Consider the following 23,448-nt stretch of genomic DNA (forward strand, 5'->3'; position numbering starts at 1 on the left):
ATGGGGTGGGAGGGGGGGGAAGGCGCAGCCATAGGGCCCATTTTAGGTTGCCAGCTTTTAAGTTGGTCAAATATTATTTCATAAAGAGAGGTTATCTTAGCACTTTAAAAATAGGAAAATATAATCTTAGAATAAATATTATTCCTTTAAATTGAATACATAGAGCTTTATGATTAACACACTCCATTGTCCCATAATAATAATAATACTTACTTAGAGTATTGGAAATGTCTTCAATTGCCTGGCCCTAGTTTGTGGACAGATGTTTGGGAACCACAGATGTACAGCAATGATGGAATCTTATAGTACCATGATGAGGCGTGTAAGTGGTCAACTATAAACCTACCCAGGTTTGATCACGTCTTCCTAGGTTGGGCAGTTGTATATGGCACTTACTTTATTTTTAGCCTCGGCCACATTCCAGTACCGCCAGAGTCAGTGTCTGCACTGGCAAGATAATACTGGCACCAGGGGAATGCCGATGGCTGCCACCCAGTAAGCCCCTCGTAGGGCACTGCCAACATCCTGGGGACTATTACCTTGTGCCAATGGCCATCATTGATTTTGGTGGGGATCATGGTGTTGGTGTCACCACTTCCCAAGTCATAACTGAAGTAGGGCAATCCATTTCTCAGCTGAACTGTAGCAAAATCAGCATGGTTGATCCGGGCCATGTAAAAGAGCAAGCCTGATTCAGCTTCGGTTCGCACTTCAAATTCAATGGTGAGACTGTGAAATAAAAGTGGGCGAGGTAAAACAGAAGAATAAGAACGTTCTTATTCTAGGACAAAGTGGCATCTGATCATGGTGCTTTTTCATAAAGGATAGCAAAACCTTTTCCAAGGTGAGGACTATCTAGGTCTGCTGAGTTCCTCAACTGGCTTCTCAGGCTCAGACAAATATTGATATAATTCTATTCTTTACAGTATTCAGTGAACTAAAAAAGCTCACCTCATTTATTAATAAATATAGTTAATTAAGCTTGAATAAACAAATACTGAGTACTTCCATTTATCGGTTCTTGTCTAATATCTCAGAATAAATCATACCGGTTTTTAACTTTGGTGTCATCAAATGCAATTACAATGTGACTGTTTCTCGAAAGCCCGAACTGTTTGCTCCCTATCAGGAGAGCTGGTTCCGATTCTGCAGCACAAGGAGCCTGTAAAATACCAAGGAGAGAAGGAACAGAGATTTTGGACTCCATTCTTTAAAAATGTAATGCTGCTGTCTAATGGTTTCTTATATTTTAGTTTAATGTTCTCACAAAATCTCATTTAAGTTCCTTAGAAATGAAAGCTGTCTCTTATTCATCTCTGTACTCTACTACATAGTAGGTACTTACTATTAATACTGCACCTTTGCATTGCCAAAGGAATGATGCTCAAAAATATTCATTGATTAATGCATGTTTTCATTATCCTTTAAGGAAATCTATTATTTCTATTTCTGAGAAAACTGGAATTTCCTTCTCACTTTTACTTCATTTATTTAGAGTTATATCATTAGAAGATTGAACAGGGAAAATGACAAGCTTGCCACTGGGTTACAAGAGTAGCAAAATGTGTCCTTCTTGTCCTCCCCATTTCTCTCTCCCACCGGCTTACTTTTTCTTGAAAATTATCGGTGCTAGAAGGTTTCCATGAATTTAGACTTTCAAGCTGGTGTATCTCAACTTGCAAGTCAGCCCATTCAGGCTTAGCCCGTTGCTAGGCAACCCAGCACACTTTTTAATGTAACCTGCCATACACCATTTCAACTGCCACTGTTCAAAGATCAACTTCCTAGGGTGCTTACAAGGTAGAGCTCGCTGCAGGGCTAGCTTCAGAGGCAGGCTTCCTGTGTAGTCACTGAGCTTAATGCTCTGCTGTCACCATTTTGAAATTCTTAATAATTTTTAAACAAGGTACCCTGCATTTTCACTTGGCCCTGGGCCCTGCCAATTACATAGCCAGACCTGACTGGGTAGACCTTACTTGGCTACTGTAACCCTCAGCTCAATAGTTAATCAAGGCTCCTCAAATTACCAAAACCGCAATTCCTTTCCTTGGTGTCTATTTTCACAGAAATAGCTCCAAGTACAAGCTGCTTAAGAAGTCTTTTACAACACAAAGTACATGAGAAAATAAATAACCTGCCTGCTCTCAACAACACATCTGTTTTTAAAGATCTGCACTGAATAGCTGTGGATGGGCCACTGCCCCGGTGCGCGCTGACTCAGCAGAGGTTCCCAAACAGCCCAAGGCAGGCTTTCGATGCAGCTCTTCCCAGGGTGTACCTTGGAGATGACTCACCGGCGCACAGGAAATTTTTACTTGATGAGGAAAAGCCTTGCCCTCTTTTCTCTGGAGCTTAGTCAAATGGAGCACTCTGCCACAGCAGGTAAAAAGCTTTAAGTGTTTTGAAATGCTGTAAAATTGGGCTTTATGGAAGTATTTCCCTTCTTGCTTCCCAGGAGATGGTCAGTTACAAAGAGCAGACTGTGGCTGAAATTCACACAGATATGCAAAAACCCAGCGGGTAGAACAGGAACATGCTATTTATTCACACAGCTGAATGGGCCTCTCTTGGAATCAACACGTGGCACCTTTCTTATTACCCTGACTGCAAAAAGAGCCCAAATGGAAAGGCCTTGATAGCTTAATGTCTCAGCCTTCAATGATACTATTAATAGAACTGGGATCATTTATCAACCTCTCACAATATTTCCTGTAGAGAGGACTGTCACAACACACGTAAGTAGCCTGCAGAAATCTGGAAGAGAATCCAACCTGCTGGGAGTCCATCAGGGACAGAATTTACCTAAAATATCTCTAAACCCTCAGCTCTGAAAAACTGAGGGATTGAAAAGGTCACTGGATGTGGAGGAATTAGGGAACCATAATGCATAGCCTAAAAGGAAACCACCAGCAGGTTATTTCTGTGTTATTGTTAACATTGTCTAGTGGCTACATATACATGTTAATATAAAACAACTTTTCTAATGTAATTTTTTAAGTTATCAAAGTGGCTATTGTAAAGAGTAGGTCTTTTATTGGTAGCAGCTATTTGTCGTGGAGACCTTTTGTCTTTACATGTTTGGGGCATTGTGGCCTGAACACCATGCTAACCTTGCTTGCTGGTAGACTGGACACGTGATTTCCAACACTGGTCTTGAGCTGAGTGGCTCTGCTACACGTTATCAGATTTTCTAGATGAAAAAGGCCCTGCTTACATTGTTTTAGAAAAACCTTTGACTTCATAAGGGTCCTGTTTAGAAGCGTTACACGGTACATACGCCCACTTGAAATTTAGGAAGAGCAGTGTTACCCGGAGAGGCTTCTGCTTCACTTTTACAACAGGTGGATCCTGAGAAGCAGGTGGAAAACAGTGGCTAATAAAACGGTGTTCTCAGATTGGCCAGTTTTATAGAAGAGATGCGCCACTCTATTAGGTAAATGCAAAGTATAAAAGCCGTTATGTAAGTTCATTGTTCTTTAAGGACATCCGAGTGGACATTTACTGTCATCAATTTGCAGTGGGATGGATATTATGGGAACAGTTTAAATAAACTGTCTATCACCTTCCTTTATAAAACTGGCAGTTGAAAGAGGACAGAGAGGTTCCAGTGTAAGAGGATTTTCTGTGTATCTACTTTAGGATTTAAATGGGAAGACAATTCTCCAACAGTCTCTAATCTGGTAATGTTTTTGGTGCAAGCCTAGATGTCTCCTCTCACTTGGTTAAGGGGAGGCGGGATGGATTGTGTCTGCTTTGCATCATTTTCCCTTGGGTGGATCTGAAACCAGGCCCGACATTCCCAGCAGGTTTGCCTGTTTGTTGTGCCTCTTCTTCCTTGTCCCTCACACCCCGCAGAAGGTGGAGCTCCTCACCTGGCCACTCAAGCAGCTCTTTTCCTTCTAATAGCATTTTTTTTTTTTTTTTTGCGGTACACAGGCCTCTTACTGTTGTGGCCTCTCCCGTTGTGGAGCACAGGCTCCGGATGCGCAGGCCCAGCGGCCACAGCTCACGGGCCCAGCTGCTCCGCAGCATGTGGGATCTTCCCGGACCGGGGCACGAACCCGCGTCCCCCGCATCGGCAGGCGGACTCTCAACCACTGCACCACCAGGGAAGTCCCTAATAGCATTTTAAAGAGTGACCATGTGAGATGGAATAGAAAATGCCCCAAGGTTTGCACGAGAATAAAATGATCTTGTCATTAAGGACATTTTCAACCCTGCTTCCCACAGAAATCTAAGCTAAGAGGAAGGATCTTCTAATGGGTAATTTTAAGGAACCGTTAAAGAATGGCTGTTGAAAGATGAGTCGTCCTTCTCCAAGCCAGCTCGAGGGGAGGCATTGTCTTTATGGATGTGATACATGACCTGTGCTATTTTGGAAACACTTCTCTCTGAAATGTGTTAGAACAATAATACAAATAGCAGTGGCTCATCAATCTCAGCATGTTACAATCCTGCCACCTTGTGGGGACTCTTTAAAGTACATATGGGGGAAAATAGAGGGCAGGATGTGCTTGCTCCTTATTTGTCTCTGCTTGGCAGGTGACAAGATGTGGGCAGACAAGACTTGGGTGGGGAGTCTAAATGTGGCCCTGCACCTGTTGCTGAGAACAGGGACACAGCTGGAGAGGATTCTGAAGGAAGCCATGCTGCCCATAGCTGTGCTTACGCAAGTGGGTAGAGCCCCAGGTTAGTAATGGAGCTTAACATTTTCACCTTCATATTGTTAATTAATTTCAGATCAGAATAAAGCATGGTCATTTCCAACTGCTGATTGTTGGCTGACATTTGGAAATGAGTTATTGGATTCAGGATGGCATATGATTGGTGGATAAGCATTCCTTGACTCTAGATTGGTGCAGAGTAGAGATTTCAGTTGCATTGATCAAAGCACCAAATGATGAATGATATAAAAATTGCATCATTGGAGTATAATCTGCAAAAATACTGGTTCACTATGCTGTACACCTGAAAATAATGTAATATTGTAACTCAACTATACTTCAATACAAAATTAATTTAAAATAGCATCATTTTCTTCTTTCATGAGTCAAAAATCCTCTAACAAATGTGGGCTAACATGACATCTGTGAATTTGGGTGCTTCTTTGTGATGCTCTTTCAGCATGAATACTAAGCGGAAGATACTTTTTACGGCACTGACTTTAATATTCTGAAATACAAAATCCCTGTTCAAGCTGTTTACTGAGAAACTGAGTTTAACTCCCTGCACATAAGCTTTTTTGCTAAGTAGTGGGCATTTGCTAACTCCCTGCATATAAGCTTTTTTGTTAAGTAGTGGGCATTTGCGGCACTATTTACACACTAATGCCTGAACAGTAATTCTTTGCAGTATGGAAAATGTATGTTTCCCCTTTAAATACGTATCAGTATCCAATTGATTTATCCTTTGGCCGGGACTGTACTTAGCTTTTAAAATCACAGCATTCAGTCTGCTGGAGGAAGAGCTTTCTTTTGCTCTATTCTTTCCTTCTCTGCTCCCTTCTTTCCCCCAACTCCCCCGAACAGCACAGGGACTCTTCCTGGCTGCTCTTCTTAGTTATTCACGTTTTAAAATTTGAAGTTCAAAGTTCAACTTTCCAATAAACTTCAAGTAAAAAAAAACAAAAAACATGCAGCCAGCTTACTGTATACAAATCCACACAGGCCATGCTGGTTGTAAAGACTTGGTATAAACGCCGTATATACCTGCTGAGAACCTGTCACATTTTGACAATCTTCTGTAATACTAGAAGTCCACACTCTTAATCCCTCCCGTCCTCCACGAGAAATAGCCACAAATAAAACATGTAGAAATGTTTTATGCAGCTCTAAATGGGCTGAAGAATAAAAGTATAAAGAGAAGACAGGGTATCACACTATCAAATGAGATAATACGCATAAAATATGCTCTCTGATCTATGATGTTCTGGCATGTATTAATAATAGGATTGACATAATCCATTTCACAGGGCAGGGCTTTCTCAAGATACTCTTAAATTGCCCTGGAGGAGAGTGAATGTCATTCTGTTGCTGTAAGTTGCTGGTGGGGAGGGGTACGAAGGCATAAAGAAGAAAACTAAAGGAACTGAGAATAGGAGAGGGTTTCTGTCAACTGTGCTAGAACAAATCAGAAACATATAGATAGGTAGTTCCCACTTCTGGAATTAATGTGTAAGTCTTAATTCTTAAATTCTGAATTCTGATTTTAAAAAAAGAAAAGAAAATGGTGAGAATTGAAAATGATAGGAGACTTGAGAGATAATAACCATATCGTGTTGGAGTTTGTTTAAAAAGGAATGTTCACCCTCCTTTTCCTAGCGCTTGATCTCACCCTAACAGTGTGAAAGGTTAAACTAACTAGTTCCCTTAGAAGAAGAATGATGGAGTGTTACTGTGAGCCAGGCATGGTGCTGGGTGCTTTGCACACAGTGTATATAATTTAGTCCATGATAATCCTCAGGGTAGATATTATCCTCATTTTTTAGTGAGTTTACTTACATTTAGAGAGGACAGTAAGTTATTCAGTAAGCCCCCCTGAGGTCACTGAGTAAAGGTAGGTGGGTTATACCAAGACAGGCAGGCAGACCCGCATCGTGGATAACTTGGATTAAAGACCCAGTTTATTTCCTCAGTGACTCTCAACGCAAAGGAGCTGAGAGGGGATCACGCACCCTGGCCCTCTTCCCCAGTGAAGAAATCAGCTATATAACTGGATGTTGTGGAGGAATCAAGGTTGAAAGACCACTGCTTTCAATTTATCTTTTTAAACATTTATGAAAGCAAAACACATTTAAGAGTGTTTTTTGAAATGATGAAAATCATCTCTGGACCATATACCTCTGCTGTTAGCATCTGATGCATTTCTTGGAAAGGTTTTTCTTATGCATTTTTCTAGCTATTGATATAGACATGCTTATGCAGTATACAGAGTTTTATATCCTGCTTTCCCTACTTAACATAATGTCATTAAGTATGTCATCCTCATTTTATATTGTTTCAATTGAAAGATTTTAAGAATATGGTGGCATATTACAATTTGCATTTTATGGACCTGTTTTCACACTTCTAGGTACCACTACCCATTTTGTTTGGATGGAGTTTAACGGTGTCCCCTGCCATGCTTCTAATTTTCAGTCTTGGAAGCCAGCAGGTTGTGTTTGCAGCCCATATTGGCATTTATCCTGACTGACCTCTACACATATTTGCTTACTGTGTTATTTATGTTAATGTCTACTTTACTTTCTCAAATATGTCTCTTGTTTCTCTTTCTTTCTCTTTCTCTGGTAGGCTCTTAATAAATATTTGTCATAAAATAAACGTCATAAATGTCTTATTCATCTTTGCATTTAGTAGCCTTTTAATAAATATTTGTCATGAAATAAATTGTCAAACCTTTAAGTAGCCTTTAAAAAGCCGACACTTCTCTCCACACGCACAAAAAATAAAGAATGAAGATAAGGGAGAGAAATCAGATTAAAAGAGGAGATCTGTATGGTTTCATGATCTGAAACCCTGAAAATACAGTACAGCCCAATAGAGATGAAAAATTCTAAAATATGTAATTTTGACCACATAGTCATAAATATAACGTGCAAGATCTGATGTTCTATGAGTCTTTCTGTACCAATGCACGGGACTGCTACTCAACCTCTCTCTTGCTTTTGTCTTATCTACTAAGTGGAATGCTCATTTTTGGAGACGTTAAAACATATACTGCTGAGAGAAAATGGAAACTGGAATGAGAACAGAAGGTTATAAGAAAACTTAAATGAGTTAAAATCTCCAGTCCAGATGGGAAAGTACCTTTGTTTTCAGAAAAAGGGAAACAATGTGATCTCTAGAAACCACAGAAGGATATGCTTGAGACCTCCTAGAAAAGAAAGTAAGTTTGTGTTTTAGAAATATAACTAAGAAAAGAAAGGTGATCACTGAGGACCAGCAGTGTTATTCACCAATAAACCAGACCAATTCAATGTGGACTGGCTGAGGGACCTGATTCAAGAGAAGTTCAAGTGATACAAAGGCCCTCAAGGTTTTGGTTGACTGAATATGGTACCTAATGATGAACTAATGGCATGATCCATCCATGTAAAACATTAAAACATTCCCAGGTATATTAGTAGAATATGATGACAGACCAGTGAAAGGAGGAACTCTGCTGTTCTCTGAACTGGGCACTCCATTTTGAGTAGTATGGTCTATTCTAGGTGCCATATTTTTTAAGAGATATTGCAAATGTAAGAATATTATCAGTGTGACTATGGGAATTAGAAATTAAGAATTAAGGAGAATGCTTGAGATAATGGAATATTCAGCGTGGGAAAGGAGAACACTTAGCTGTTTTCAAATGCTTGAAGGGGTGTTTGTTAGAGAAGATATAATGTGTTTGGCTACAGAAACACAATCATTACGTAGAGGTTATAGGGATGCAGTTTTACTTCATTATAATAATCAATGGCTTTCTAACGACTGGAGCCTGCCTCATCATAACACTGGAAGATCCTCGTCAATGGAATGTTCAAGCAAAGGCTGTAAGTCCACATCAAGTATCATATAAAAAGATTCATGTATTAAGATGGAGATTGGACCAGCTGGTCTCTAGGGCTTCTGCAAATTACAATTTATAATTCTAAGTCAGTTGTTCAGAATTTAGGATCCACTTTGCTATAGAATCCAAATGGACATTTGGATCCAAGGTCAAAAACGTTTATTTTAACCATGGTGTTTTTAAATTCTTCAGGTGAACACACTTTCCCGAGTCCAGGGAACAGACACGAGGGATAACAGTCTAGAGAACAGTACGTGAGGCAGGAGGGAGGGAGGATCATTAGCCTTCCCTTTGCTGGGGGAAATCGAGCATGAGGCCACGTTATGAAAGAGCTAAGGAAATATTCAACAGTCCACGTGGTAGATCTCAGTGAGGTCTTAGGAGAAAATCAACTCCTTGAACTAATCCCCACATGACTGACAGCCTTTCACTTGCTAGCTGTGCTGTGTGATTGTAGGTATTTTCTTCTGTGAACTGGGGCTAATAATACTTCCAATGATATAAATAAACATAAATAAAACAATAGCTTGTGAGAATCAAATGAAATAATGGATATACAGTGCCCGGCAGAATACTGGACACATACTATATAGTTACTTAGTAAATGCAGGGATTCCTCACAGTATCTATGTGTGTGTGCTTCTTTCACTTTTCAAAGAAGTTCCACGTGCATTACCTCATTTGATTCTTACAATAATCCCATCGGCAGGCAAGGTAGGTGTAATACCCACATTTTACAGAGGAAGAAATGATGCTTGGAATAAATGGCCAGTTTTCCTAAAAGATGATTATTTGGCTTCACAAAGTGTTGCAGTGATAAGGAACCAGATTGTATAATCAGACCCACTGGATCAAAATTCCTGTCCTGTCACTTACTGGCCGTGTCTGGGTGTATTACTTAGGCTAGCTATTTCTTATTAACGAAAAATGGGATGATGGTATATAGGTATATATTTTACACAGCTGTTAGGAAAATTCCAATAATATTGGATAGAAATTGTTAAAAAGCAGTCATTATGATCATTACTGTATAGTAATTATGCCATTTATTAAATGCTTAGTATATGCTAGGGGTTTAACAAGCATTTTAAAAAATCCTCATAATGACTCTTTGATATATGTGTTGTTAGTATATTCATTGTACAGATGAGGAAACTGGGGAATAGATTAGCCAAGTAGCTTTCCCACATTCATACAGATGGTAGGTTAGAGTGCTGGGATTTGAACCCAGGCAGGCTGACTCTGGAATCCACACTCTAATCAAGGATATACTACCTCCAGTGCTATGAAATATTTTGCGTGTGTCTCTCTGTCACACAAACACATATACATGTAATCATATTAGATACGCACATTTGCATGATGTTTAGAAACAATTATGTATTACTGGTTTTAAAAAATAGAATACCAAATTGTATGCATGATATGCGATCTACTATGCAAAATGCAAATAAAAGGGGCTGAAAATCAATATGGTTGCCTCTGTGTGGTGCTATGGTAGGTGGGTTTTATTCTTGATTCTGTAGACATTTCTGTGCTAACTTTTCAACTGAAAACACGTGCCATTTTATAAACAGGAAAATTAAAGGAGAACAGATATATAAAAGAAAGTAATCCAAGGAAGATATAAGGAGAAAAGGTTTTCATAGACAGGTGACTGTAAGGCCATCAGGTCCGGGGAAGGGCCCAGGGAGCCAGACGGAACCCCCGCCAAAGTGGCTGATGCAACCGACACCTGACATTGCCACAACACCCGAGAGATTACCAAAAAAGGTCTGCTTCACACAGCAAGCGCCTCCCCTGCGTCCACCCCTATAAATTTTGTTCGCGCCCGCACCCGGGCACGACTTCTCTAGCCCCTTTCTCTCGGACCAGTGAACCTCGCCCGGGAGCATTTCCAAATAAAGCTTGTTTAAGCTCTCCTCCGTTTCTTGGTGCCGTTCCTTACAGTGACCCTTCCTCTAATTCTAGCAGTAGAGTATACTAGATATCCTGAATAACCTTAGTTCTGAAAACGACTAAAAACACAGCGTTAAGATGAGAAAGCAACGGGATATAAACACTTACATGTGCCAGAACTGGGGTGGGTGCAGGTACGGCTGGGGTGGGAACTGGCTCTGGCTGGATAACTGTTTCAGCTGGAACTGCTCCATCTTCATCCTCAGGTGGTTTCTGATGGGCACAGCGACCGATGTCTGCATTTTTGAAGGATACAGGCTGTGCAAAGTCCATAGGGCTACGGGAATATGATTAAAATTCAATACTTTCTCCTATTTTTCATTGTCCTGCTTCCTTACCATGACATCAAATTTCCCCTTTCCCATTTTAAAGGTCATCAGTGCAATTAAAAAAAAAAAAAAAATCTAACCTGAAGATCTTCACTGTTTCCTTCCCCCTATGGTTTTAGATAGTGTAGATGCAACAGTGATGCTCATACCAAAAAAAAAAAAAAAATTAGTAACAAGGAGATTCACTTACACAGAGTTTATAACGAGGTTCCATATACAGCCTTCAAAAGGAGGAATATTTCTGAGTGGGGAAGGTTGAAATTCAGGTGGAGCACCCCCGACGAAAAGCTTTTTAACTTCTATCGCCTGTTCTACTGTCAGATTTTGCACATGCCTTCTGTCTTCATCAACTTGAACAGTAAAGATGCTGATAAAACATTGAAAATAAACAAGTATAAAACACACAACGTCCGACACAACCGGAAATCCAACTCTTTCCTGCCACCCCGCACCCCTCCTTCCTGAAGCTTTTAAGAGAGCCAAGTTTGACGATTGGGATTCGACACTAAGCACACAGCACTGTTTCTCAGGATCTCATCCCTCTGCCTCCCTCGTAAACTCTCCTTGAGTTTCCGGAAACAAGGCAATGGTGCAGCTGCAACACTAGCCCCTGGCGGTCGTTGACAACAGCGGCCTTACACGTGAGCCTGTGGAGCAGAGGCTTCTGTAAGGGGTAGTAATGTCTAATCGCAGGAGGCTCCGTCGGTTTAGCACAGCATGGGGTCACGTTTTGTTTAGCTCTTTATTTCTTGCTTTGTGCTAGCTCTCATCTTCTTGCTAGGGAACAAACTGTACTCCTGAGAGCTTAGATTGCAGGAATCAACAGCAAACGCTTACAGGATGTTTTATAAAGAACGTAGCTGCTGGCTTTTGAATAGAAGAGGCAGGCCAGAATACCATGCTAACTGTTCTCGGCAATGATTTTCCTTAGTGGCTGTTTCGTTAATTTCCCTAATTTGCTTGTGAGAGAGAACTCGCGCATTACTAATTGAGCACCTCACGCTACTTATTCACTCTGTGGATCCTGGGGCACAGAATCAGGAGACAAAGAATTCTGCTGATGAAAATGACCAAAGGCATTTCCTCTTTTGTTCTAGAAGCAGATTTTAAACTTTAGTCCCAGTAGTCAGCATGGGGCTCTTAGTAATAAGTGTTAGTCAATAGCCCGAGGATCATGAATGGATTGCTGAAAACTTATTTCACATCTGGGGAGAAAACCCTAAGTACTTAGGTGGAAACCTCAGTTCTAAAATGCCATTTTACTTGATTTTAGAAAGAAGAAAAACCACATGTCAAATTAGAAACAATAAACTAGGGCAAAGATGCTCTGAAATGGCACTGAACAACCGGCCCACTTTGGGACAATTCAAATGTAAGAGAATAAGACAAAGAATAGATATTGCTGTGGCTCAAAATGTCATTATTCAGGAGGTGTAGAGGGAGCAGGTTGGGTTTAGTTTCAAAGTCAAAATAGGGGAAATTATACATTGATGTTTTGCCAGACTCTGGGCCAAGGACCATAGCAATGGTCCTTTCTTACTGGATCATAGGGTGGAGATGTAGAATGAGCCTGTGCTTTCAGAAGGAACAGACTGGAAGTAAGCACGAGTATGGAAGCTTACTAGCTGTGTGACCTTGGGCCAGTTACTTAATCTTGCTCAGTCTCATTTCATTCATTTATAAAATGAGGATAAGAATGCCTATTTCGAACCATGGAAAGCATTAACTAAGGCATTGCGCTGAGTCTGTATTACTTAATAAGGGCATTGCTAGAAGACTATAGCAGAATCCAGTTTGTATTTTACATCCTAGGAGCATCAAATCTAGGTCATTTATTTAGTTCTTTGTAAATAGGGATATTACCTACATGTCCTCTCTGATTCTGGTGCATTTCCTTTTTAAAAAGTATTCAAAAACTCTTTACTGTGGACCTACTATGTGCAAAAAGCATTTTAAGAATCATTACATTACTATTAGTATTGTGACAGGTCACCTGAATTTCCTTAAAATTTCAATAGTTGATTCTTGATGTTTTATAGTTAAATATTTTATTACTTAAATTCTATTTATTTGTATGGAATATTGATCTAAGATTTTTTTCAAACCACCACCAAATGAACTGCGTACATGGTAAAAGATATTAAGAGAAGTGCCCTGATATTTGCAATTTACATGAGAAACAAAATCTGAAATTTTTTTAATTGATGGTAAGAAAGAAATATTTGGGTTGCAGTGTCCAAATCATGATCCCTTTCTGGAAACCTCAAATTACTCCTGAAATATCTGCTACAACTTTGTGGTCTTTAGCCTAATTCTGTACCTGTGTGAAGAATGCTTTCACGTAGGAGAATACCTACTTGCCTAAACGTCTACTCCAGGCTCTTAGGGTTTACTGTTTTCGTCCAGTTAGAACTACTGGCCACTGAGGTGGACTCCAGGTGGAAGATCAGAGGGCCAAGCAGTTATAAAAGGCAGAGGTCACTGGAGTACTAGGAAATTAGATACCGAAGTGAAGGGAGTGGACTTTTTGCAGAGGAAGGGGTAGAAAAGGGGAGAGAATGTGGGAGGACGGGTAAAGAGAGACAGAGGGAGAGAAAAGGGCAAGAGTAATATTGAAAAGTTTGCCTCTCTATTACGAGGTGGCATTAATGGTATTAAAATTGCCATCTTATCCAGAGTTTTAAGAAAAGAAAGAACAGCTGACATTTATGGTCTAAATAGTGTTGGAAGAAAGCAAATATTTCCAATAGGAGTATCATAATCAACATGAAGTAATACAAATCTCTGAGGTCACAAAAAGGGTAAGAATAAATAGCGGGTGAGCACAGACGGGGGTGTTAAAGTCAAGTATATCTGGGTTTAAATCCTGCCTCTGTTATTTACTAGCTATGTGAGTTTTGGCAAATTAGTTAATATATCCTCATCTGTGATGATATGAATACAGATCTCACATACATTTAGAATGACTAAAGGACATAATCTTTGTTTAGTATTTGACACACAGCATGCCACAGAATTGATATGAAGCATTAAAATATATTTCTGGGAGATGTTCTTAGGGTCATTAGTGATCTCTAGTTAATCAGCTAATTGAAGTGCTCACCTAAAGGATAGGTGATGATTGTTTTTTGACCTCAGGGTGCTGAATGAGACATTATGGTGCAAATGAGTCCTTGCTTTGCCACAGACTGCAGTGACAACCCACTAATATGTCCAATACATTATCCTTTAATTAACAGCGAATAGTAAAACTGTTTGTTTATACGGCCAATTAACTGAATGACCAGTTTTTGGGTGATGCACTATACACTGAGCTTAATCAAATAAAGGTTGGATGGATGGCCAACAGCTGTGAAGCTGGCATAATAAAATACCCTTCTTGAAGAGACACACCTGTTAAAAGGACACCTTAGCATAACACCATAATGCACTTGAGAATGTCAGAATTCTTTCTCTACAAAATAACATATTTGGGTGATTTTTTTTGTCAACTGTATTTGTCAGATCTGCATTTGCTTCTTGAAGTTATTTAAAATTTAAAGACTTTAGAAAGTCTTTCCTACAATGAGAAGGACTACCATTTGGCAAAGGACCTGAAATCTAGTCTAGAAGACATGTAAAATCAGTATTCTAGAGCATTCCCTAAGATTCAAATGAGAAAATTCAGTTTGCATTTCTCTTCAGAGACCATGACTGCAATATGTGCCTATAAGATTAGTAAAAGTTCTTAGTTAGTCCAAATACTGATCCCTCATTTGTCTTAATCATGGTTTCTAAACATCTCAGTTAGAAGATATCTGCAAGAAGGCTTAGTATCAATTCATGCCACAACCTAATGCTCTGTGTAATAGAAAAACATGAACCAAGGAGAGCTTCATCACTTACTTAGAAGAAAAGGCATTCTTATTACTTATTTAAACTGTTATCCACACGAGGATGATTAGAAAATGGAGGTCTTTAAGTACAGAATAACATCTGCTTACTTGAACTTTTGCTACACATTCATACTGCTGTTGTGTTTAAAAGTATTCTCTGTGTTTTGAGGTTTCATCAGATTTGATTTCCAGTTCTCTTCTATTTCTTCAGTCTAATAAAATGGATTGCGGGTCTGGAGGTCTGAAGTCTCTGGGTTTCTGTTTTCTTTTTCTCTAATTGTTCTTCTAAGTTCATTACCTCTCTGAGTTGTCATACAACATTTTGATGAAAAAAAAAAAACCAAATGACTTCCCCAATAAAGTAAGTATGAAGTACTGTAGCATTCTGAAGAAATGAGAAATCAGCTTATAACACGAATAAGCAATTCCCTGACGCAGGGCTGGGAAGCAGGTGCTCTGGTGGATCAGCAGAAAGGCAGCCACCGTGCACGGATGGCAGGACAGCAGCCTTCTCCCTTCCCTCTCTCAACTCTGTTCCCTCACGGAGTCGTCCCGCAGGGACCCAGCACACCTTGGCGGGGGGTGCGGGGGTAAGGGCCGGGGACGAGGCATGCGCAGAACCGTGCTCCGTGGGTCCTGCAGCCGCGGGCCGCGCTCTGTATCTGTGACAGATTTTTAAGCAGCTGCCATCACTGCTTTGGAACCTGAATGAAACAGCAGCTGCCAAAGGCTGGTGGCTCCAGCTGAGCTGTTCTGTGCGTTTCACCATGCGCATGCCCTACTTGAGGAGAGAGTATTTGAGAGGTGAGGAGGGAGTTTTCTTATCTACGCTTCAGAAGATGCATTTGGTTTTTCCAAAGGTGGAGAGGAGAACCACCTAGCATAAAAACGTTAAGAACAAAACTCCTAAGGGTCAAGGGAAATGAGGTTCCCGAAGTACGAAATATAAAGAAGATGAAATTAAACTACTTGATAGTTTTGCAATGCATCGTATGTCCATACACACAAAGGTCCAGTAAAGGACTAAGGCGAGCAAAGGAGTTCGCGTTAGTTATGACAGTACAGTCAGTCGTTAGGACTATTGTTACCCTCTAGTTCTCTCTACATGAACAGAATGTTCTCTCCCGTCGTGAAGCAGACTCGGCTCTGGTTTGACGGCAATTTTCCTCATTGTTCGTGCCCCTGTGGAGAGATGCACTTCCAGACGACCCTTGTTCAGGAATATCGCATAATAGGCCTGCAATAGCAAATGGTCATTGAAGATTAAAGAGGAGTCTCATCTATGACTTAGCTTAGTTCCCTGACAGAACTGCGTATTCATCCGCTCTGAGATCTTACCTGAGAAGTTAAGACTCAGTATTTTCTTAAAAAGAGTATTTAAAGCAGCTGGAAATAGCTTTTTAATCATTTACCATTTTTGCTTGTTAGATGATGTGGCAAGTGGAGATAGTAACATAGCAGTCTCTGCAAAGCAGATCTGCAATGCTGAAAGAACAGTTGTGCTGGCACTGGGCTTCTAACTCACAAAACCCATCAGGAAATAAAGAGTGTCAATAAAATCCCTCTCCCTTGTATTCACAAACAGCTAGCTTCTGGGAATGAGGTCTGACTCCCAACCTCACGGCATTCTGAGTGTTTAGATTTCAATTCATTCTCAGGGCTGGTGGAATAGATTGCTATCAACATGTAACTTGTCTCCCACATTTAGAAAGAAGGAAGACAATTTTTCATCCACAAACAGGACTGCTTTCTTTTTGCCACTGTTACTATAGAAACAGTATGGTTTTGAGATCAGTTTATGAACCCCAGGGAGGTTGAATGCAGTCCTTGTCCCCAGAGCTGACGCCACGCTTGCTCCCTTTCTTGTGGAGCAGGGGGGTGGCACCTGATACACGGTGATCACTTGGTCCCCTGCGAGTCACCTGAGGTAGTGGAGATGGTTTCATTCAAACATCATAACGTCTCCAATAACTTACAAAATCGTCTGTGCCGCGTCGTGTCCACCACAAAATGGCCAGAGGATCTGGATTAGTGCTTACCCTTCATCAAAAGGGGCAGCTGCCATCTACTCAATTAAAATTGTTTTAGCTGACTGAGTTCTCAAACCCCTTTAGCAGAACATTATCACAAATGACCCTATGGGCATCACAACTGGTAGCTTTGAGGAATAAAGTATGTCATTTAACCAGTATTGATTCTACGACAGACATGAACTGTTTAACATTGTTTCCTCTTTGAGATAGCATTGACAATGAAATTTTAAAAACTAGATACTCATTATCATTAAAATGTTGAAACATTAACATGTTATTTCTAATTTACTTTGTACTATAGTGCTTAATATTTTCTCATTTTAATTGTTTTAATGGGAACATGTTTCATTTTAAGAACTATCCTGAAAGCTGATGACTCAAGTCCATTTATTTAGTTCTGATGAGGAGAAATCTGAAAACGATGGCTGGTGCTTAATTATTTGACTGTGACCTAGGAAACACATATCCTTTAGTGAAACCTATTTCAGAATGTTTGATCTGGCCCTCTTATTATAACTAGCTTATCATTTGTAGCAGAGAGAAAATAATTTAATTTTTATGATTAAAACATAAAGGCATTAAGAGAAGTTATATTTTATATTTATTCAGTGCTTATGCATAGTAAAATATGAGATAAAATACCACTTTTTCTCCCTCTACTCTTCAAAAAATATTTTTGGTTTTTTTTTTCTTCCCAAAGAAATCCTTTTCTTCCCTAAGGTCAAAGGTTATCCTTTTATATTTTCTTCTAAACTTTTAAAACTTTTTTCCTTTCATATGTAAGGCTTTAATTCATTGGGAATTTATTTTTCTGTCTGGCATGAAGTAGAAATTAGTTCATTTTTTTCTGTATGGATAACCAATTGCCCCAGAATCATTCACTGAAAGGGCCACTTTTTCCCTAATGATGTGCAATGCCACCTATTGCCAAATGTTGTTTCCATCTATACTTGGCTCTCTATTCTGTTCCATTGACACAGTTATCCATGAATTAACACCATACTCGCATGGTTCAAAACTCTAGCTTCTAATGTGCTGATATCTGCTAGGACAGTCCACCAACTTATTCTTCTATTTCAGGAGTTTCTTGGGCTTTCGATCTTTGATATAAATTTTAGAATTAGCTTGTCATGATTTACAAAAAGATAAGGTGGTATTTTCATTGAAGGTGAATCTACATATCACTTTGTGGAGAACTGATATATTTTTAACCCTGAGTCTTTCCATTAACATGTTGACTTTAATAAGTAGTCTGATGTAATTTTTCAATAAGTTTTGTAATTTTTTCCATATAGGCCTTACATTTGTTTTGTTATATTTATTCTTAAATTATATACTTGTTCTTGTACTATATTTACTTGTTCTTTTGTTATCGTATTGGCTAAGACTGATACAGTGATAATATTCATCTTTTCTTGGGCTTGATTTCATAGAAAATGTTTATAATGTTTTCCTATCAAGAAGCCCCATCCTGTTCTTAGTTTATCAAGTCTTTTTTTGTTGTTGTTTTTAATCAGGAATGGTTGTTAAGTTTTACCAAAAGTTTTCTCTGCATTTATCAAAATGATTATATGATTTTAGATTTTCTAATACCAAGCCACCTTTGTATTCCTGAGATATTGCAAATTACTCATGGTAATGCATCTTTGGATTTTATTTGCCAATACAGCTGACCTTTGAACAACACGGGGTGCTGACCCTCCGCACAGTCAAAAATCTGAGTATAAATTATAGTCAGCCCTCCTTATACGCAGTTCCTCCGTATCAGATGTTCTGCATCCTCAGTTTCAACGAACCTCAGATCGTGTGGTACTGTTATATTTACTATTGAATAAAACCCGTGCAGGGCTTCCCTGGTGGCACAGTGGTTGAGAATCCGCCTGCCGATGCAGGAGACGCGGGTTCGTGCCCCGGTCCGGGAGGATCCCGCATGCCGTGGAGCGGCTGGGCCTGTGGGCCATGGCCGCTGAGCCTGCGCGTCCGGAGCCTGTGCTCTGCAGCGGGAGAGGCCACAGCAGTGAGAGGCCCGCATACCACACACACACACAAAAAAAACAAAAACAAAAAACCCGTGCATATCTGGACCTGTGCACTTCAAACTTGTGCTGTTCAAGGGTCAACCATATTTTGTTTAGTGTTTATTTTTTTTGTGGGGGAAGAAAATGGTATTATTATATGATTACCCATGACTAAATTTTAAATGCTAAAAGTGATTTTAAAAAACGTATAATTACAAACAACACAACCTGATTTACAAGAATGCATGCATATTTAAGGCTATATTTGTAAAGCACTCTGTGCTTTGGCCATGGCATACTGGTAATTCCTAAGAATGCTTTCACTGAGAAAAATGAGATTAAATGGAAAAATGTATATCTTTAAAAATGTGACTGAAAGTATTGGAGGAATATCCATGCAGTAAAGAGTTATGGTGCCTAGATCAGGACAACTAAGAGACAGCTTTTAACAGAATCAAATGGCTAGGGGGTATGAAAACTAAAGCTCACAGCCCTACAAAACAGACACTGTGTAGGCTTTATTTTAATGTCACTAGTGTCCATGCCTGTATTGGTTGTGTTCTCTTCACCTTCTCCTGCCCAGGTCCATTCTCTGCCTTCTCTCTGTCCAGAGAGGGTGCAGCAGGTTAGGCTCCAACAGACTGCATCACATTCGCTAGTGAAAATGGGAAGCTGATCCTAAAAAAATTAAAATTAAAATTTAAATTTAAGGGACTCCAACTGGTTATCTACAGATCTGGTAGGAAATTGGATTTAGAGAGAAGATTAACACAATGTGAATGTATTTTAAGCTTTCTCTCTTTGTATATGCAAAACCCATATGAAATATGGATGTAAATACAGGTGTGTCTGCACCTAGAACTGACCAACAGGAAAATCCTAGTGGAGATAGGAAGTGTCCTAAGAAGATGATAGTGGAAATAAATGACGCAAATCAAAAACTATAAAAACAATTTATAAACTGTAAATGCTTCACCTGAATCTCTATAAAATAATTATTTTATATAAGCATTAGGGAAAATGCATTATTAGCTAGGTGTGAGGGTACCTGTCCAGTTTGCCTTCGTTTTCTCCTAGGTGGCGCTGGTGTCCCTCCACTTCCCAAGAGAATAATACCAGACTCATTCTTGGTGCTGAAGGACAGGTTGATTTCTGTTCCTACATCAATAGGCACAGGGGACAGCTCTACAAAACCAGGCTTCGGGAAGCTAACTGTGTAAACGTTCTTTGGGTAAAAGGAAAGAAGGGAAGAAAGCATTAGAAATGAACATTTAAATTAATTTCTCCATCTCACTCACCCTCCTCAATGCACTCAACGTTACTATGAAATACAGTGTCATTTTAGAACACATAAAAACCCACAGTTACATGGAGAGCTTAAGAGCAACCAAAGAAATATTATTTCTAGCTGTAACTGAATTTTCTGAGCAGTTTGAGTTAAAATAAAAATTTGGGCCTCTGCTTTTATTCTAGAACTTTTGATTTGAAATATAAAAGGTTATCACTGACAGGTAACATTTTCTTTTGGTTTAAATCTGTCTTGCTAAGTCTCCCTTGAAAACTCTCAACTGATCCTTGGAATACCACCTACCAACTAACTGCTTATGTTTTATAGCTGAGTCTGACCATGGTCTCTGTCTGCATTCTTCCTCAGTGAAGAGCCCAAGGTAAAGATGTTTGCTGCTCTCAAGTATATAAAGACACTCTAGCAGAATTTTTAAAAAATCAGATACAATCTATATCTTAAAAATAAATAAACCAAATATTTCTTAGTTTGGTTTTCTTCTCAAAATGAAAGTAGTATCATTGTCCTTGCTGATAATAAAATTAAAACAGTAACATTTTAAACGGTAACAAAGTGCAAAAGGGAGAAAGTAAAAATCACCCCCATTCCAAAGCTGTGTAGAAGCATATAGCTTTTTCTAATCCATTCATTCACGCATGCATGCATGCATGTTTTCATTCACTCACTTTATCTTTTACACCTGCCCTCTTCCTCTCTCCTCCTGTCTATATTTAAACTGAATCATGACAGGCACGTTCATTTGTAACTTCTCTTTCTCACTTCACATGTGGAGGATATCTCTCTGTCAGTAAACACAGATCTCATCATCACTTATAATGGCAGGAGGTCATTCCATTTTATGAATGTGCTAGGACTTATTTAAGCACGGCCATGGAGTCGGGCATTTAGAGTGCTTAAAACATTCATTTAAAAAGTCCTGGATTTGGCTGGAGTGAAAACAAGGGATCCTTTAATGCAGGTTATTTTCCTCCACAGTGTTTCAGGCCCAGTTAAATGTGTTGTAAAAATGTATAATCTGTTTTTGATTCCAATTTTCAAATCATAGAATTTTGGATACTTCAGATAAAACTACTGTGCAGACTTTTCAATATTTATCAAATATTGAACTTTCTGCATCATATTTTAGTTGCAAATAATTCCCAGTTATTGAAAAGTGCCTTTACAGAATCATCATTTCCACACATACAGGCTATCCCTTTTCTGGACAGTTTTCCATCCTCATGTATATATCTTTTGCATGTGGATGAGAGTTAGGCTTTGGAAGATTAAAACTCTGAGTAAAAAGAGGCTAGTATGGATTCCTAGAGATTCGATTCTGTATGTACTTCCTTTTTCCTCATTCCCAAGCTTCTCAGGGTGGACGTCTATGGCTAATTCCAACTTGGAGACTGTAACTAGGCACAGTGAAGACCCTGAAAGTTCTGTTTCAGCCTTTAACCTCATGGCTCAGTGGTGATTTACTTTTTCTTTTTCCCCAAATCCCTTCATCTCCTATCACAATGCTTTAACATAATCTTAATTGGAGGAAGCAGCTAAAATGAATAGTTGTGTCACATCAGGGTAATTAAAAATTTGTAAGTATGATATATTTAACACTTTCTTTTTAAAACAAACTCATCACTTTTAGAATTCCCATAAAACTTTTACTAATATTTGCTGATGACTGTTGGATCTTGTTTACAGATATAATAAGAGAGCAGCGCTGTGACCTGTGTTCCTCTCTCCTATGGATCAGCCTCTACTGAAGAGTCAGTGCAAAATAGTCAAGTGGTATCAGGAAGCTTCTGGGCTGCTTTGGCAATAAAGAAAAGATACTGAAGATACCTGATAACAGGGGACTTTGCAGTCCCGTCAAAGCCAAGTCTTTGTAGATGGTTCCCACTATGTGCCATTTTCAAAGAGAAGGAGGTTTGACTTCTAAGCTGTGAACAAGATTCTATGCACTAATGATCATGGTGTAAACTATTACTTGCTATTTGTGTAAACACCTAACACATTTCAGAAAAATAATTTAAGGCTACTAATAAAGCTATATAAAATACATGAAGATAAACTAAATCTAATATAGATGACAAAAATGAGGAAAAGAGATAAGTAGTGTGGGAAAGGAAGAAGGAACCAGAAAAGAGATTAATATTAAAAATACATGCTATGAAGTGCTGTACGTGTGGGAAACTTGTTCACAATTTGGGGTCTCTATAATACTGTTCTCCTAAGTTCAGTTGATCATGAAAACTTATAGAAGTACTTCCATCTTGCTTTATCATTTATGCATAGCTAAGACTAGGGTCAGTAGGAATTTAAAATATATTAACAAGGACTGGTCCCTGTAATAGACCCAACCTAAGTAAGTGAAATCTGATATGAATGTATTTAGGAAGTCATTAAGAAGAGACCAACCTCCAGTGAACATCCTTTGGTAACACCAACATAATCAGGGCTGCTAAGTATATTATACGGAGTTCTTGAAATTTCAATATCTCTGAGGCAGCCAGAATATTTCTTCAAATTTACTTCCGGCCTGTTGAAAAGTTAAATGGAAAACAAAAGCAATATCATTAGGGCAATGGCGGTATAGTGTGTGTGCCTAGTGGATGAAAGCCACATGGAGCAAAGTGCTGCACAGGCAGGCACGTCTCTCAGACTGTGCACACACACACATGCACCCAGCAAACTATGCTTCCATTAGCTACTGGTTGGATAAGTGGATATGAGCACCATCCTGCACAAGGAGTCTTTATGTAGTTCTTCTTCCTCTCCTTTAAAAAAATAATCTCACCTATTGCATTGAAATACAAGGTACAGGAATTAACTGACTTCTTATGAAGTGCTTCATATGCATAATGAAATGTGTTTCTTTTTTTCCAACAAAGGGCAGAACTTGTATGGGACAGCATAATCAAACTACATACTGACAAAGTTAAATAAAATCTTGCTCAAAATTAAAAAAATATCTGGAAACATTGATTTTGAAAAGATAATATTTTCATTGAGACTTTTTTTGGGGGGGGTGGTTAGCTGAAGAATAAGGTAATGTCATATTTCTCTTTAAAGATTTTAAGTCAAATAAAACCTGAGAAACATTCTTTTGGATTACATAGTCTAAAAAAAAGATACTTTAAGATTAAGTTTACAGATTGACCCTAAAGTCCTCATTCTGTATTGCAGCAGTAACAAAATAAAGCAACCAGAGTCGCAAAACATACATTTAATTTTTCCAATAAGGTTGAAAATGGCTTCAGTACCCAAATGACATTGAATGTTTACTTTTTGCTCACTACTTCTTAAAAAGGGATAAACTTGCTAGCACGTAGTAAGTGCTCAATAAACATAAGCTAGCAGGATATTAATGGTGATGACACCTCTTTCATCTATAGC

At 39.0% G+C, this 23,448-nt stretch overlaps 1 protein-coding gene across 1 annotated transcript in view; it reads right to left on the minus strand.

Moving 5' to 3' along the window:
• The window catches only part of LAMA2 (laminin subunit alpha 2), a 588,138-nt gene that overhangs the window by 13,909 nt on the left and 550,781 nt on the right, over positions 1-23,448 (minus strand). The window contains exons 57-63 of the mRNA XM_024759015.1: positions 22,471-22,591; positions 19,813-19,989; positions 15,802-15,950; positions 11,029-11,205; positions 10,618-10,786; positions 1,050-1,162; positions 540-729 (exon numbers count right to left, since the gene is read on the minus strand). Coding sequence (XP_024614783.1) covers positions 540-729; positions 1,050-1,162; positions 10,618-10,786; positions 11,029-11,205; positions 15,802-15,950; positions 19,813-19,989; positions 22,471-22,591 — 1,096 coding nt within the window. The remainder of the gene's footprint in view (positions 1-539; positions 730-1,049; positions 1,163-10,617; positions 10,787-11,028; positions 11,206-15,801; positions 15,951-19,812; positions 19,990-22,470; positions 22,592-23,448) is intronic.

Source organism: Neophocaena asiaeorientalis, unplaced genomic scaffold, assembly GCF_003031525.2.
Source record: "Neophocaena asiaeorientalis asiaeorientalis breed wild unplaced genomic scaffold, Neophocaena_asiaeorientalis_V1.1 scaffold5, whole genome shotgun sequence".
In the NCBI taxonomy this organism is placed as follows: domain Eukaryota; kingdom Metazoa; phylum Chordata; class Mammalia; order Artiodactyla; family Phocoenidae; genus Neophocaena; species Neophocaena asiaeorientalis.